Below are 17,685 nucleotides of genomic sequence, written 5' to 3' on the forward strand. Positions count from 1 at the left end.
CCATTCATGTGGACACAACATCTCAGTAACCACTTGGGGGAATATATACATATTCAGTCTAAATGTCACCTGGACCAAGCACCATTGGCGGTCAAAGGTCAAGGTCACAGTGACCTCACCAAATACGATTGTTGTCTTGTGAACGCAACATTTTCAGAACTCCTCAAGAGATTCCCATCACAAACGTTCAAGACTCGAGGCCGAATTGACAAGATTTTGGTATTTAAAGGTCAAGTTCATGGTGACCTCACGTTAGGACTCAGCGATATGGGCGGAAAAAAAACCTCAGATCTCAGACAAGGCGGATTCACAATTTAAATCCCCCCCCCCCCCCCCCCCCCCCCCCCCCCCTTATTTAACATCAATCTACAGATGACAAATTTTGTATAGTTTTGATTTTCAGTAAGCTTTCTCTAGTTTAAAGCTGTCCGTGACATAATGCAATTCACAATGCAAACCACACAGCCGATTTGCAAACTTTGTAAAAGAGTTGTCTACGTCAAAGATGGTCAGTTGACAAATTTACATGGACATTTGTGTGTGCATCACCTGTAAGGAGGGCGCCACCAAAAAACAAACCAACTGCACTTTGTATAAATAGAGTTCAAACTTGGAGGATCTAACCGACATCTGGATGCTGAAAAGCTGAGCCAGAGCACAGTGGTGCTGCACAGCTGTAGCAGCATCTGAGTTTGTGTTTTATGACATTGGCAAGAAAAAAACAAAACATCATCGATCATTCTCTCAATCGACCATTGCCAATCGGCACAAGCCATAGGGTGAGCCCACTTTTAACCACGGGAGTCCAGCAAGGAGCGTCGATGGTGGATGTTAAAGAGGAACTGGATTTTCATTAAAACAAATAGATCTAAACTAGAAATTTAAAATAATTGATCAAATTGATCTATTGTCCAGCCCTGCCTCACATTATATCTCAAACACAAAGAGTCTTAGAACAGTGAGGCAGGAATTCTAGTTTAAGTTAAAGTAAATGGTTGTAGGGGCTCGCTGAGATGTACCATTACAATACTCTGGAGCCAGAGCGGAGAATACCGGGTACGTTTGATATGTAGTCACAAAGTAAAAACCACATGAGACCTCTTGGAAAAAGTAGGAAAAACATTGTCCAGCGTTTTTCTTTCCTTGACAACCGTGGTGCAATTTATTAGAAATGAAAAAGAAAATCTTAGGCTGTGTCCCAGTTGTTGGGGCTTTTGTCCTCTCAACCTCACACTGATGAAAGGATGCTCCCAGTGTTGTGAGTGCAGCTTATTTTTGCCCAAGCTTGGAGAAGGCAAGCACTGTTTGACCTTTTTTTTAGCCTTTCATATCCCTTTATCCACTGTGTTCTGGTCATTGTTTCAACTGAGTGTTGAGTTGATCAGTAAATGGTAATATACACCATATCCACATAAAAACCTAAACAAATTCTTAAACCAGCAACTACTGGGCTACATTTTTATACCTCAGTTTTGGCTTTGAACTCTTTTCAAGTGCATCTTTGTTCAGAAAATCATACCCAGCAGTTTAGTGATCACATCAAATTTAAACACATTCTAATCATGGCCCCCATCTCCCTCCACCACTGCTGGCCAAATTTTTTTTCTCTTTCTTTGATATGCAAAGATATATTTTTTAAAGCTGTGGATTCTCGCATTAGGGGTCTGTTAGATCCATGCAGTTGTCATTAGTAAAAAAGCGGCTTTTTAAAATGCTGCTTATGAAAGGATCAGCATTGAAAAGACAGCCTTTTAAACGGCGATAAGGCTCATTGTTTATTTTCGGCGCAGAGAAGCACCAAAACAGATACATCATTTTTACTGTCTGTCAGGCCCGCACTATTCATTACAAATGGACTGCCTGCCAATAGATTATTCCCCTTCATTAAATATGCTGTAGTGCAGGGATACAATAGCAACCACTAAATGCTTCATAAAATAAACGCTCCCCGTGAAGTGGAGTTAATGCCTTTGATGATTATTTCATGAGTCAAATCAGGATAACGGTGTTTCTGCTCGTTTAGCGATTCCAGGCCTCTCGCAGCCCCGAGGAGGCTTCCATCAGTGGAGGAGGCGAAGCTGGAGAGCTCTCAGTCTCGTTTTACTCCTCGTTTGGTGCAAATGATTCTTCTCCAGCTGACAAGTATCAGCAGCTTCGTCTCCTGCAGCATGATGGAGACGAGCTGTCAGGTCGCTGCCCCGCGCAGCCACGGAGTGATGTATTCATTTAATTTCCCAGCGATGACATGCTTGTACGGAGACAGCTGAACTGGCCGGCACTGACTCTACCTCTCTTTCTCACTCTCTCGCTTTCTCTCTCACGTGTTGCAACTTGCAAAGTAAGCAGCGGCGACGGAGTGCGTGCAAATGCAATTCCATGTTGTAGAAAAACATTCCCCTGTAATGCCTGTTAATTTACTGTGTGATAATTGTTTTTGTATTAACACAGCCTGCTGTGTGGGGGGCTGATGGGCCATCAGTAGCTCTGTAGAAAGGTTTGAGCCCCCCCCCCACTCCCAACACCACCACCACCACCCTCCCATTTCCTTTATCGTTTTCTTTTCTTTTATGGCTCAGTCAGTCTGCTGGTTTTTATGGACTGCACTGCTGCAACATGATTGGCTGATTGGTTAATTGCATGAATCAGCTGGTGTTAGGGTTTTCCTAATAAAATGCTTGCTGAGAGACTTCAGTATGAAAGAGAGGCAGCAGTTTCTCCCCCTCCTGCTCCTCCTCTCACTGCATGCACTCACTGCAGTGTGTATTTCATAGACCGTGATGTAAAAGCTTTGTGTGTTAAATCTACGTCACAGCCCCAAGCCTCAGTGCCATGGACACCTGGGAGAAGGTGTGTATGAGCTTATTGCTCCTACTGCTGTTAGATTAGATTAGAAAATCTTTATTCTCCCACTGGGGCCATTTGGTTTGCAAGAGTAGTCAACACAATACACACATTACACATAATGAAATAAATATTACAATTATTATAGACATACACATTATTACATTAGAATCTGCAGGCAGATGTAAAGCACTAAGAGTCCATGAGTGGTTTTTTAGCTGCAAAGACAAGTAGACAAACAGACCGACCACGGCAATGATGTGTCTTTAAAGAGTAAGAGTACAACTGTAGATATATTACTATAGGTGCCATATGTGCTGAGATGTGGGAACCCAGCACTGTTACCAAACCAAAGTCTGACAAGGCAGGAAAAACAAAGTCTTCTAATACAAGGAGAAGAAGATCAAGGTGAAAGATAAAATTATAAAAAGTACATGTCATAAACATCCATCACAGTTTATTGGCCTCTCACCTTCACCCTTGACCTGCTCTACTGTGCTTCATAGGTGTGCACAGTTCCTCTGTGGAATTAGGTACACACTGTTAGTTAAGAACATAATCTTGATAAATCTTTTTTTTTTTTTTTTTTTTTTACATTGTTGCCTCATTCACAGAGCAATTACTAACATGAATACAATGTGTGTGGTCCAAGACTTTTGGACCCCACTGTTTCGTATACAGTATGTAGCCTACAGTAGCTGTGGTGTTATGTGTTGCAGTTTGTCTTTGTGTTGCAGATAAGGTAATTAATCATAATGCATACCTGAAAAATTATGTTTTGATCATATCTGACAATATACTGTGTTTGAGAAAAACTCATAAGAATCCAAAATGCCAGTTTCATTCATTTTCCAAACAGAGAGATGGATAAATCTGCTGCCCCACAGCCTTGATTGATATTCTGTGGAGTGGGTCCACTCTCCCTTTCCATAAATATGCATGAGAGCTGTTGAGCTTTGGTATTGAATGGGCTTGATCCCTGTGTGTGGATGTGTGTATATGTGTGGTTTTACGCCCGAATATGTTGGGATTGGTGAAGTTCTAGTTAGGTTTGGAATGTATATCTGTATGTACTGTATGGTATGTATTGTGTTGGCCAATATACAGTATGTTTTGTGTGTGTGCCAGGGGTGCAGTGGTCTAGTGTTGGGGTCATTTGCGGCTACAGGGAAGCAGAAATGTCATGTTCTGTTTGCCTGCGGCTCTCTGGCTGCAGCTGTCTACAGCTGGCTGGGTCTTACTTCAGTGTGGTTGATGAGGCTGGAGAAGAGAGTGCACATGGCACAGAGACGAGCTGCAGGTCGAACGCCCGCAGTCCTTCCAGACACCCTATAATGTGAGGATGGTGGGTGAAAGAGAGACGGCAGCTTCTCTCCAGGCTTGTACTGAGCAACCACCTCAGTAGCTGGTTGTTAAAGCAGCAGCTTCTCCTACTTCATGTTTACACATTATGTTGTTGTGTATGCAGGCTGGGTAATTAAATTAGTGGAGGTTAGGATGGTGGTGGCCTTTTTAATAAATATGGGATCAGCAAATAATTGTAGACTGCCAATTTGACTGTGGGTTTTACCAGGCCACAGCTACAGAGGGATTGCCTGTGAGACTAACTGACATTTAATTTTTATAGTGTAATAACTGGCTTGTGCTGTGTTAATATTTTTTTATGTGAAACAGCAGCAGTGGAACCCCATTATGATGTTGACTATTGGACATTTGTCCATCCCAAAAGAAAAAAAAAAAAAGGTCGAGATTTATATGATGATCTGTATCAATATCCATGATCACCAATAGGGTAACTCTCCTGGTACGTTGTCCAATCAGGTTTTGTATGATTTGAATGACTGATTATTTAGTCTTTCAAATGTCAGAAAATAACAATTTCACAGTCCTATAGCTGTAGGTACTTGATAAACAGTTCAAACCTAAATGATGTTCAACTTAAAGGGATACTTCACCCAAAATAAATAATTCACCAATTTTCTACTCACTGTCATGCCAACGAAGGGTTAATGGTGGCGGATAGTGCTCACTTTTGAAACGTTCAAAACACACCCCTGGAACTCCAAAAGCAATCTCCAAACCCTTCCATGACAGTGAGTAGGAAATTGGAGAATTATCGATTTTGGGTGAAGTATCCCTTTAACAATTGAGTCAGTAACTTAAACCACAGATCAATTATTCAGGTGGTGGGATTACTTCACTGTTGGTTGACAAATCAGTCAGCTAATTGTTCTGTCACTGGATGAGTGATATGTTCTGTAGGTATAAGACTCTTAATAAGCAGTCCCACTCTTCCTGGAATATTAATATCACAGAATATATATGTGTTCCAATATATAGGCTTACTGTGTGCTACCTGGTTCTACCTCAGAAAAGGGTGTAGAAAATAGCTCACCAACCTATTCTGTGCGAAACCCTGTTCCTGGAATGCTCTGGTCCTCTGTGATATTCCGCAGACTGAGCATGCCTTGCCTCTGACCTCCCCTCTTCCTCTGCAGTTACTTTGAGCTGGAGAGCAGCGGGGTGAGAGAGGAGATCCGCTACCACTACCGCTTCAAAGGCAAGCCACGCTCCGAGTCCTTCCCCTACCGCCTCGCCGACGGACAGTGGCACAAGATCGCCCTCACAATCAGCGCCTCGCACCTACTGCTGCACGTCGACTGTAACAGGTAACACACACACACACACTTATGCACAGAAACAACACCTGGGTAAATCTACCACAAGTGGCTGTGCTGCTTTATTTTTACCATGGTCCTGAAGTGACACTGCTAATGAGCTGTCTGTGTTTATCAAGGTAAATATTTGCTCGCTGCCGTCTCAGTGTGGATGACAGGCTGTTGACTGACAATGAAACATCCAAGGACAAATTAAGACGCACAAGCGTTAGAGGAAGGCTGTGTCTTTATATAGCCCAGGGAATGTACGTTCGGCTCACACTGTTCCATAATGAAGTGGAAAGTAACAATGATATAATCGCCTCATCGATTGGGTAATGAAGGCACTTTTCTGAAGGAGCACTCAGTCAGCGCTGATCTATAAACATGAACCTCAGATGTGACAGTCCTTCTCAGCCCTCACACTGCCAGGATGGCATCGCTTGTCCTTTTCTTAATGTTGTTGCTCGACAGACGCTCTGTGAACAAGTTGTGCAAATTACACTAGAAAAATGCTCCATCACCTCTCATGGATAGAAATCTGTATGATGCATTCTGTAGCGGGGGGGTTGTGTTGTTGTATTGATTCTTCCCAGACACTTTTTATTCCCATTAGGCCGGTGGGTTGTCGATTAATTATGGCTGAAGAGGCCATATGTCAGATGAGGCTCTAGTGAAGATAAAAGAGACAGAGATCAAAACTTTCTGCATACTGTACTTGCAGTGCTCTGGTTGAGAGATGAGTTAAAAGGGATAGTTACACTAATGGGGTTAGTTTAATACTGTTTGTCATCCTATGGTGGCCCTGGTGGTGGTATAAAAGTGAAGGTTGCTACTAAGAAGTCTGCTCAGACTGTTTTTGAATTCTGCCTTAATACACATTTACTAAGACATTTCCGTGTCCGACCCAAACCTCGTCATGTTGCATGTACTGTCTGTACTATTTTAGTGTCCTGTGCATTATTGATTTACATACAGGAACTGGAAAAAAAGAGAGAGACCACTCCAAAAATGATCAGTTTCTCTGGTTTTACTATTTATACAGTAGGTATGAGTAAAATTTAATTTGTTTTATTCTATCAACTACCGATAACATTTCTCCCAAAATTGAAAAAAAAATATTGTCATGTCAAAGAAAACATGTTCATATTTATTCCTAAAGAACACAGCAAGAATATTTTAACTCAGGAAGAGTTTATAAATCAGTTTTTGTGGGATAATGTCGATGTTTAATCCCAGCAGTGGTTTTTATAAATTTCCTATAAAATCAGATGTGGTTCAGGTGATGACCTCATCAGTGTCTCATTAGGTAGAATGAGTTGTGTTTGTGTTGGTATTTAAAAAAGAAAAAGAAAAGAATGACTGTCATACATGTAGAGATGCTTTTAAGAAACACTTGTGAAAGCGGTCTCTTAATTTTTTCCAGAGCTGTATGTATGCATATTATTTCATGCACATATCAGACATCTCTGAGCAGCCACTCGGGCCTCATGTATGGTAGTAGTGTGTGGATCGTGGGTGACATATAAGTGTATGAAGTAGAGCTGCATGATAGGCAAAAAAACCCCATCATATTGCAATAATATGGGCAGATTTTGTGGTTATAATTCCAGTTGGAATTCATTTCAATTTCACTCAAAAAATATAACACTAAACAAACATGTCCCTTATGAGAAAATGATTTGTTGGCCACGGTGTCTCTGTAGTAACACAACACTGCTGACAATCTACAACAATATTTTGACAGATTTTTAGCTTTATCAAAAAAGCTGCAGCTCTTGCGACTTGGCGACTTGGCCATGTTGCAATTTTGATTACATTGTGAATGTGCAGCCTGACGATGAAGAATGCCAACATCACACACTTAGAGACTAAATTAAACACCTGCACTCTGATAAACCTCAGCTGACCACAGTCAGGATGCCAAAATACCAGCACCTGTTTAATAAATGTCATTAACCAAACCTGCAGCACCGGCACCACGCTAATAAAGCACATTTCAGAAGGAAAAATGAAAACAAGCAGCAGTTTAACAAACTAAACCGGTTTTGCCTTGATGTGAGCAGAACACATGACAGAAAGCATAAATGCTCTCCCAAGATTCATCAGCATTAAATCCATAAGTAGAAAATTCTCTAAAGCTTCACAAAGAACACGATCAAAGAACAGTGACTGCTGAAACTTTTCCCGGATGTATTTCACCAGAATAACAACTCAGCCGGGTGCCATCTCTGCACTCTTTGGTGCATGGCTGTTGCTCTTGTAAGACCCTGTCTCTCCTTATTGCACTTTGTTTAACCTTTCACTCTAAAATGCTCTCTACATCTCCACAGTAAAATGCTGCATGATTTGCATATTTTTCTATATATTTTCTGTCATAGTGAACTCTCCAAATAACACTAACTCCTATCTCTGCCCTGCTGTTCAGTCAGTCTGTTGCATTTAGCTTGTTATTAATACTGTATTATCATTATCTATATTAATACAGCTGTATATGGCTGTGCCTCTAAATCACCTATAGCTTCACTTCTCTCAAACAGGTTATTGATGAGCGTTTAGGTAAAAAAATCCACTAAGTAAAGCTCTATTGTTTTAATGTCATTGCACACATCTATCAGCGAAGGTATCCAACCACCAAAAGTTTGGCAGAGCACAATCACGCTCCAGCTTTCTGCTAATTGCATCTTAAAATATTTTGTCAGTGTCTGTTAGAGTTTAGAAAGTCTTGGTGTGAAGCTGTTGCAGCAGGATGAAATTAATTGGGAATTGAAAGGTGTGTCACACTGAAAAACTTAAACTGAGCCAGTTTCCTAAACCAATTCATTTACCAATACAAACTACTAGTTTGGGAATCATTTATTTTTAATGTGTAGCACTAAGAATTAATGTTCAGTATTCTCAGTTAACAAACCGTAGAGAGAGAGAGAGGGATCATCTGAGGACTTTTTATGCCAGAGCTGCTATGTGAAGCTCGGAGGATCAACGCGAGGCAGGTGAGGGAGTGAACGAAATCACAGCTATCAAGCCCCGCTCGCCGTAGATGTACTGGGTCCGACAGGAAGGTCAAAGACCTCATCTGCAGCCGTGCTCCGCTCTGATCACATGTTTACCCTCCTGCATTTCACCGTGACCCGCAGCAACGCCACCTGACACCACCTGCTTGCAAATCAGCTTTCACATTGTCTTCAAAGTAGCAATCACAGCTTCAGACACCTTTCATCCGGGAGACGACGCAGCAACACATCAGCCTGATGCGACGCTGTAATGAGGACATGTTTTTATTCCCCTTTTCTTTTCTTTTCTTTTCTTTCCCAGCCACTTTGGCCAGCAGCTGATCTGCCACCGGCATCTAAAAATCTGTATTTAAACTCTGCAGCTGTTGGCTCCAACTGCTCTGTGTTCTTGGTCAAAAGCTGGTAAAACAAAATAGAAAACGAACTACAGCCCCCTCTATTGTGTCTACTCAGTTTGACACTGTGCACCAGGTTTTGCCTTTTTACTGCAAGGACAATGACCTCTTCCCCATCGCCCCACACTGTTTATCTGAAGCACATGCTTCTGTACAGCTGATATGATAAGTCTCAAATTTTCTGGTGTTGATTGCCTAAACTACCGCAATGAAAGCCCATTAAACCAAACTGTAGGCCTACTTACTGTCATTTGATGCTGACTTTTCAGCGGAGTGCAGTAATTAGATGCTTTTCTACAGCTGAGAAACACATCAGTGAGCAGAATATGTCCAGAATTACCAATCACACTTTCCCCCAGGGTACTAATAAGGGTAGTGTACATGAGGACTGGATTTAGTTTGGAAAGCAGTTGCCATTTTCTTTCATTCTTCTGTTTACAGTTATTAATTTTTCAGTGTGATCATTTGTATTCATTCACACAGAAGTATCTTTTTCACGATTTGTTGTAGAGGATTAATATTGATGAAGTCATCCCACACAAAAAGTCAAAATTAGAAATCCTTTTTTTCCCCCACCCTTAGTACGTAGTTGTCACAGCGACCAAGTAAAATTGGCTTTGATTACAACTTTGCGCAAGGAAAAAAAAAACCCCAACATAAAACCAGAGAAGAAAAACTAGAATATCATATCCCTGCTACCATGATCGTGTCACTGCTCTTAAGTGCCAGGAATGATTTTCCCATTCAAAGCAAACCGGCAGACTTAGCCTTGAAATTCAAAGCAATTTTGATTTGTGCACTAAACAGCACATTATTGATTTCAAGGCTCGTTAAATGGTTTTAAGCATCTATAAATGTGTGATCGGGCTATTAATCCTCATGTCCTCAGGTGAACCTTTACCACGTAGTTTCTTCGGCCTTCACAGCTCCTGTTTTATTGATGTCTAAAGTACGACTTACACAAAAAGCAGTCAGACCCTCTGGGCTCGTTTCACAGTAAAGGAGACCGGTGTTTCTGATGCAGATACAGCCTGACAATACCTCACACTCCGCTAGTCAGTGATAGTATAAAGTAATTGTTCTGTATTTTGGAAAATATGCTATTTCACCTTCTTGCTATGAGTGAGGTGAGGAACAGTGTCACTCACACATCTGCCTGTAGTTTTCAAACACTCAAAACAAGGAGAGGTAGCTTGCCAGTTTACGCTGCCCGGCTGTTAATTTGTCTGTTTTACACTTTAGGTTGTTTTCAGATTCAACAAACAAGTTACAATGTGTTGACGAATGTGTTAATTTGTAAATCACTGACTGTAAGCAGACCACTGCTCACTAACCTGTGCATGTTTGGCATGTTGGCCAAATGAATTTGCCAGTTTTATTTGGCGTTTCCAGCTGCTACCAACGCTGATAGAATAAAATGCTTGAGTATAATCAAAAGCATCATGGACAACATGTTGCTGGTGTAAAAGATAAAAAAAGGGAGGCATCTTTGGACTGAAATGTACAAATCATCAACAGGAGCATGTTACCAACAGGCATTCTGGGAAATTACTACACCACTACATTTCAGTCTTGTACTTTTGGTCCTTCAAATCAATTTAAAAAGAATAGTTCGAGACACTGTCATGAATTCAGCCACTAACTACTTGAATGTCTTTGACCCACGTTGCTCATCATCATCATCATCATCATTATTGAATGAACTGAATGTCCCCTTTATCCCCCATCTATATTTCACTCTTTGCACCCATCGGGGAAATAGGATTGCTCATCTGTGCTCTATTCTAGACAGCCATCTATGTCTATTTCTAAAGTCTGATAGATCTTTACAGTCGACTTTTTTTTTCTGCACAGATAATGTAATAAATTATTCAACACATTCATTAGAGTAATACTAACCAGATAAACATTTGCCGTCACAGTAACGGAGGATTTGAGATTTTGTTGATGTCCTTTTGGATATCCCTGCCACAGTTGCCACTGTTGGTTATAAGAGAGAAAACATCTGGATTTCTTTAGGGGCAGCGGCTTCAATTTGTACCTGTCATTTTGTTTGACTGCAGCACGCAAGTCAGTGTGTCCAAGTGAAGGACTTTTACCTTAGGTTAGGATTTTGGACTTAATCCGAAGGCGGATCAGACACCAAGGAGTTCATGGATTTCCCCCACCCCCCCCATGTGTGTGTCCTCGTCTGGCCCTCTCTGAGATCGATGCAAATAAAATATCACAGAAGTGAAGTCATGGACAGCACACTGACAGAGCACATAGTGTTGCCTTCAGCTGCGATGAAGCTTGTCGATGACAGATTTACTATCTGCACCAGCATGCTATGTAGCCTCTGCAGTATACAGCAATGTGACACAAACATGAAGACTCATTTTCAGTGCTGTTAATGACACTACCACTTCCCATGGTGCCAAAACTAAAAGTCATTGAGCAACATAGTGATGTTTTGAAAGTAATAATGCTAAATAAAATACAATAAAACAACTGATTCACATTCACTTTGGAGAATTAGCAGTTGTGGTGACAAGACGCCACCGGGGAATGAATAGAGAAAAAATAATTAAGAATCAAAATTTTTACACACACAATTTACAACAACATTTTGATGAGAAGAAGCTCACAAGTAAAATTATGATTGCAAGAATAAATACAACAAAGCTGCAAGCAAATGTGTTTTGTATTTTGTTCTGTCTATTTTCGAAATGAATGTTGGGTGAATTGTTGGAGATCAAATGGGCAATATTATGTTGTCTGTTAACAGTTTAATATGTTTAGTAACAACATTGTTTTGACAAAAATGTAAATTGACCACTTGTCTTCTATGAAAATATAATCCTGTGGCAATTAGGTGTCCTACTGATCCTTTCATTGCAGTTTAGCAACATAGGCACTTAATTTCTGAGAGGCAGACATCAGTAATGACTATGTCTGAATTGTTGATGTTAAAATTTCCTTTTAGATTTTTCAACCAAGCCAGTTTTTGAATTTGAGGTCAAATATGATCTTTGATCTTTGAACCTCAGCAAAATAAAGTAGTGACAGGATTCAATGCAAACAAAGATCGATAATAGAAATTGTAAACGGCATAATGTCCTTTAGGAACTGATGATGCGAATGGACCAAACAATAAGGCCATCGAGATGGTAAGGGTTAAATAAACTGACAATGAACAGTAGGTGCAGTCTTGCTGAGGACATCAGCTTTTCAGCATTAAAGAGTTTCAAGGTTGCGGATGAAAGTGCTGGAGTTAAATCAAACAGTTTTTCATCTCGAGTCTTTGAGTGTTATTTCTATTAGTCATTCTAGAAAGCGTGTGCTTAACATCTTTCTGGTCCCTTTGATGACATAATGCCACACAAGCCTCCTCCTTGTCCCTTTAACAACAGAATACATCCCCCCGGCACACATGTTCCATCAAGTACATGCTTTTCCACTTTGTGTGTACTGGCTGAGATGCTGTCACTAAAGTTAAAGTGGAGCTCCTGGAAATCTGAAGCATAGCCTAGAGGAAACCCCTGTGATTTATTGGAATACAGTTTGCTGAAAGGTCTGCAGTTGGACTTGTCACAGCCCCAAATCTATTTTAAATAATTATAAATAATGAGTTCATCAATGTTTGTTGGAGAGCTGCAGTCTTGAGATTTGGATGAGTTGAAACTAAGTAACAAAACAGATTTGACTTTACCTAGTTGAGACCTGAAACTCCCTAACAGCCGTTAAACCATCTGTGGTTGAACGATGTTCAACCAGGTTAAGATATTCCAGTATCACTTCGGCTACCCTTTTATTCTGATCACCACCTTTTGGCTGTTCAGTTAAATTAAGTTTTCAACTCATGAATCCATGTTGCTCAGTGAGGACTCACTGAATTTTGTGTGGATGTTGCTTTACCTCTGGTGTCCTGGACTGCTGAGGACTTGCTCTCATCTTATCTGACAATATTCAGTCTGTTGGTAATCATGTTTTCCCCCTGCACATTGATTAATGTGGTTTACCTCAAAGCTCATCAACTCAACTTATTCACAAGCATAACATCTCCATTTGCTGTCACCTTAATAAATGATCCTGATACACACCAGCTACACTCTTGTACTAAATAAATTTCTGTCCCCGAATGAACGTTATCATAAGTCTGGCGAAGCTGTGCTCCCAGTTGTTTATCCTTAACATTTCAATCTAATGAAACCCAGCAGTCTCTTGATATCTTAACTCCACCTGTAAGAAGGAAGTGCAAGAACACATTGAAAAGGTCACTGCATGCAACATGCGAGGTGAGAGTGGTATTAATGAACAGGTGGATGAGATTAAAATGAGATTAAGTTAAATCTTGACTGCATTGCTCAACAGTGCTTCATTATGGTAACCACTGCATCCTGTGCCCTGCTTCATGTTGTGCTTGTACGCAGTATAGTTTAAATCATATTTGCCCTGAAAGGACAAAATATAATTCTGACCTCAGAACAAATTGTAGCAACAAATTAGGTTTTAACTTTGGATGACCAACTAATATTAATTATTACAACAAGAGTGAGCACTGTAGTAAATATCTCTAAAATAGTAAACTTTAACTTTATCCACCCATACAAAAACCTGAGTTGCAAGTAAAACACATTTTGAGGTCTTTTATTTTGATAAAATTGGCAGCAACTGCATGAATCTTTGGTGTCAAACAAAGGAAGATGAACTCTGCACTACGCGTAAGCTTAGCAATGATGTGTTTTATCTCCCTGAGCTCTCCGCTGGACACAGTGTGCTTTGCTGTCATACCGCCGGTGCGACTGTGCCCTCTGTCTGGAGTCTCAATACATCAGTTTTGTTTCTTTTCCATTCTTGTCCAAATAAATTCTGACTAACAGTCAAAGTCAGTGACATCTAGACCAAATGCTGCTGCTCCGTCTGCCTACATGCGCCTCTGTGGGAAAATTGTTATGACTCACCTGTCCAGATGAAAAATGAATTTTCTGTTTTGCTTCAGCAACAGCTCAGACATTGAGAAATGATACATATTGAAATACAAAACGTTGTTGCGTTCAGATGTGTGAAGTGAACAGAGAGCTCTAATGTGTTCCCTAATACAGAGTCGGTGACTTTTTTGGTCCTCTACCTCCTCCACCTATCATTTTCAGATGCATTGCATTGGAACATATTCAGTTATTGCAGGTCATTTCTCTCCCACACACAGATTTTGTGTGATATTACCTGCAGTAGTGCCACCGCTTAGACAAGGTCAGGTTCTTACATAACTGTAGTATGTAATTGCAATCTCCGAATTTTCCTAATTGAATTAGTGGCAGACACCCAGTACATATGCCCTTGTCACACACTCGGAGTCAGCTCTTTGTTTTGGACCTGAATAGCAATTCGCAGTAATGACATTGGCTGTGCCTGACACTTACAACCACACAGTTGTCCGCTGCTTGCAGAAGGTCATTTTATGTGCAGACTGGCTGGTGTTTCTCAGGGGGCCTTTGCTGCTGCTCTCGGCAGCGCTCAGTTGCTGCTGCCAACTCCTTAGCCTCTCCTGTGCTGCTTCTTGGCACCCAGTTTTGCCAGGGCCCTGCTGCATGTGTAATCTTTTAGATGTGATATGAAAGCCACCCTTCAAGCAGGGCTGGTTAGTCCTCATTGGCACCTTCTTTTGGGATACAGCAAAGAAATGGGCTCCAAACAAAAGCAACTCCCTCTCAATATCTACTTAACCCCGTTTTTGCTGTTTCTGCTCTCTGCCTGCGAGCACTTTCTCCCTCAGTGGACTGTGTACAGGAATTAGTTTTTCTCACCAGGTCTAAAGCCCCAATGGCTACCACAGCACAATAATACTCACAGATTTGAAGAACCTACTGAGAATTCTGCTTGATAGCAGTGCAGTAAAAATATGTTTTGTCCTAGCGGAAAGGTCACAGGGTCATTCAGATCAAACTATTCACCGCCTCAAGCAGCTTTAATGTGTTCAGCAAACTTTGTAATCCTCTAATTGGATATCTAGTATGTAAACCTGACATTTGACCTCACATTGGGAGAGGAAAGCTTAAAAATACTGTAAATTGGAAAAGGTGCATCCTGTGTGGAACATGTAAATCTGTATAATTCCATTAAAATTGATTAAAGGTCCAATATTGTATAAATGTAGATTTTATGTCTCGTTAAAAATTAGGTCTAGGTTCCATAGCCTATTAATACTGTGGAAGTATGAAAGCATCAGTCCACAAAGAAAGTTTTCAGAAACCAAGCTTTAAAACAACCCATCAGGACTTCTGCTGCTTTGTGATGTCACAACAAAACAGACATTGCCACTAGGACCCACCATTCGACCTTTCAGAGGTTGTCTCTCCTCTGGTTGGCTAACCAATCTGTTGTTATAGGGAGGATGTTAAAGGGTTAGTTCAACATTTTGGCAAATTATCCCATTGCCATAATCCCTATAGTCATAGCAGTAGTTTCGTTACCTTTAATTGTCGGTACGAGCTATTTTTAGAACCTCGAAAGCAACTCTGTCTCTTCATGCTCCGTTATTATCTCATAGTGTGGTAAATGTGCAGGTCACAACATGACTACGAGAGTGTTGGATTGTTTATTTGATAAGTTTGATGAGGGACACAAAGAACTCCCATTAGCCTCCGTAGCGTAGCTCTGAGCAGCTCGTGGCTTGGCTCCACCGTTCTAAAAATAGCTTGCACTGACAAATAAATGTAACAAACCTACTGCTATGAATATAGGGATTGTGGCAATGAGCCAATTTGCCAAAATATTGAACTCTCCCTTTAAACTACACTGATATTTGATCAAACCAAAAACTAAAAAAAATATACAATATGCAACCTTTAAGTTAATTATTTCTTTAAAATAAAGTTTTTGGAAACTATAGTAAGTGGTGGATAAAGTAACTGACTGACATCACTTAAAACAAGGTTACTTCCCTTGAGATTTTAACTACATCAGAGTTTTTTCTTTTTCTTCGGTTGTCATGGAGACAGCTCTGGACAAAAATGGCACCCAGTTATTTAACTCACCCATAGGTCATGCTTTTGTCCTGATTAGTGCACCACCGCATTCTTTCTGCATTCATAAACGCACATCATGATGTAAGTGTCTCATAAGATAATGAATGAAACACAAAAGGATCATGAGGGGTGTTATTAAAATGGCCAGACTTTCTCGTCTTTTGTCTTTGTGTCTCAGCCACTCAGTCTGTTATCTTGAACCTAGACAGAATCGTAGAATTACTGGTAGACAGTCGTGGACAAAAAGAAGGACCAGGAGGGATATTAGAACAAAGATCTGAGACACCAGTGAGAGAGGATAAGGGAAGAGCTCAGCTTTGTTGGTTTGGCTTAGTGTTTTCAGTAAAAATGACAACCGGGACATCGCTCTGCGTGTGTCTGTTGTGTGTGTCTATGTAAGAGAGAGAGCTCTGTTTTCAATGATGTATTTCCTTTGCTGTATTCTGCAGCATGAGGTTAAGCCAACATTTGCTTTTGCTTTTTTCAGATTGTTTTGCTCACATCGTATCATTCTGTCTACTTTGTAAGAGATGTACTTTGTCAATAGTTTTCTTAATTAAGATTATGTCAATAAAGCTGAGGGGATGCTCTATTTCACTACTCAGCATCATACTGTAGGGAGATACACAAGAGCTATACAATAATGACTCATCTTGGACATGGGAAATTATAAATTGTGGTTTATTAAAATTTTGGCCACATTTTTTAATTAGAATTTATAGATTTCTTTCTACAGAAGCACATCACTGCAAATTTGAATGGGTCAGACAACAAGGTCAAAGTTGAACTGGGAAGTTGGTCTTTTAAACTGCTACATACAGTATCTTAATAAGTTTACACTTCAGGGACTAAGCCTTTATATTATTGCTCCTTTCAGATGTATTGGATGCTAATGCAGCTCTTTTAAATATTTAAGTGATTATGTTAAGAGCAAATTATTTTTGTGTGTTTACCGTTGTATTTTCCCTGCTGCTCTTCTGCAGGGTTTTGTTTGCTAGAGTGTGGGTGTCACAGCAGCAGGCTTTGTACATTCATCAGTGACAAGCTTTACTTATGGATAAGTTGAATAACTGAATAACAATTGCACCTCATTTACAGTTTTTCTTTTTTCTTTTTTCCTGTCTAGTGTCTAGTCGGAGGCTCAAAGAGGCTTTGTGTTAGTCATGCCTCACTTTACGCCAGTGAATTCTGACAGATTTTTTTATTTCCTTATTATTCAAGGTCAAGGATTTGAAGACACAGATTTATTGATACAGCTCCATTAGCTGTGCTGAGGTTTATGTGTACCTGCAATCCTGGTTGCAATCCTGGTTACAGGGAGCCTTTGAGTGAAGCAGCTGTCTAATGCAGCATGAGACTGAAATATAAATATCATGATGGGGAATCCTAAACATTTTTTAAAAACTGCTGAGTTTTTCTGTTTTATCATGCAATGATGACCAGGGATGTGCTAAATTTACATCTTCAGAGACATCTCTGTGTATGTTGCAGAAGGCATACTGTATGGTGCACTGTCTGTGTTTCACTTGCAGGTGTTATGAGGTTGTTTTTAGCCATACTCGCAGCATGGCTCTAGAGCTGGTCCATTGGCCTGTCAGTTAGTTGGCAGGAGGGTCCACCACTTTTTTCCACAGTGAAATATCTGGATAACTATTTAATGGATATCCATGGAATTCTGTGAACACAAAAACTCTCAAGGCTTTCACACACTGGATGTGACAAATAAAAGACAAGAAAATGAATATTTTGCATCAAAACCATTCATACCAGG

At 40.4% G+C, this 17,685-nt stretch overlaps 1 protein-coding gene across 1 annotated transcript in view; it reads left to right on the forward strand.

Annotated features, from left to right (window-relative positions):
• LOC311007263 (protein kinase C-binding protein NELL1-like) overlaps positions 1 to 17,685 on the forward strand; it is a gene marked incomplete at its 3' end in the record, with an annotated part of 272,144 nt that overhangs the window by 60,135 nt on the left and 194,324 nt on the right. Inside the window, exon 4 of the mRNA XM_084000380.1 lies at positions 5,340 to 5,510. Within this exon, the coding sequence (XP_083856506.1) occupies positions 5,340 to 5,510 (171 nt within the window). The remainder of the gene's footprint in view (positions 1 to 5,339; positions 5,511 to 17,685) is intronic.

Source organism: Trachurus trachurus (assembly GCF_905171665.1).
Source record: "Trachurus trachurus genome assembly, chromosome: 3".
Taxonomy (NCBI): Eukaryota; Metazoa; Chordata; class Actinopteri; order Carangiformes; family Carangidae; genus Trachurus; species Trachurus trachurus.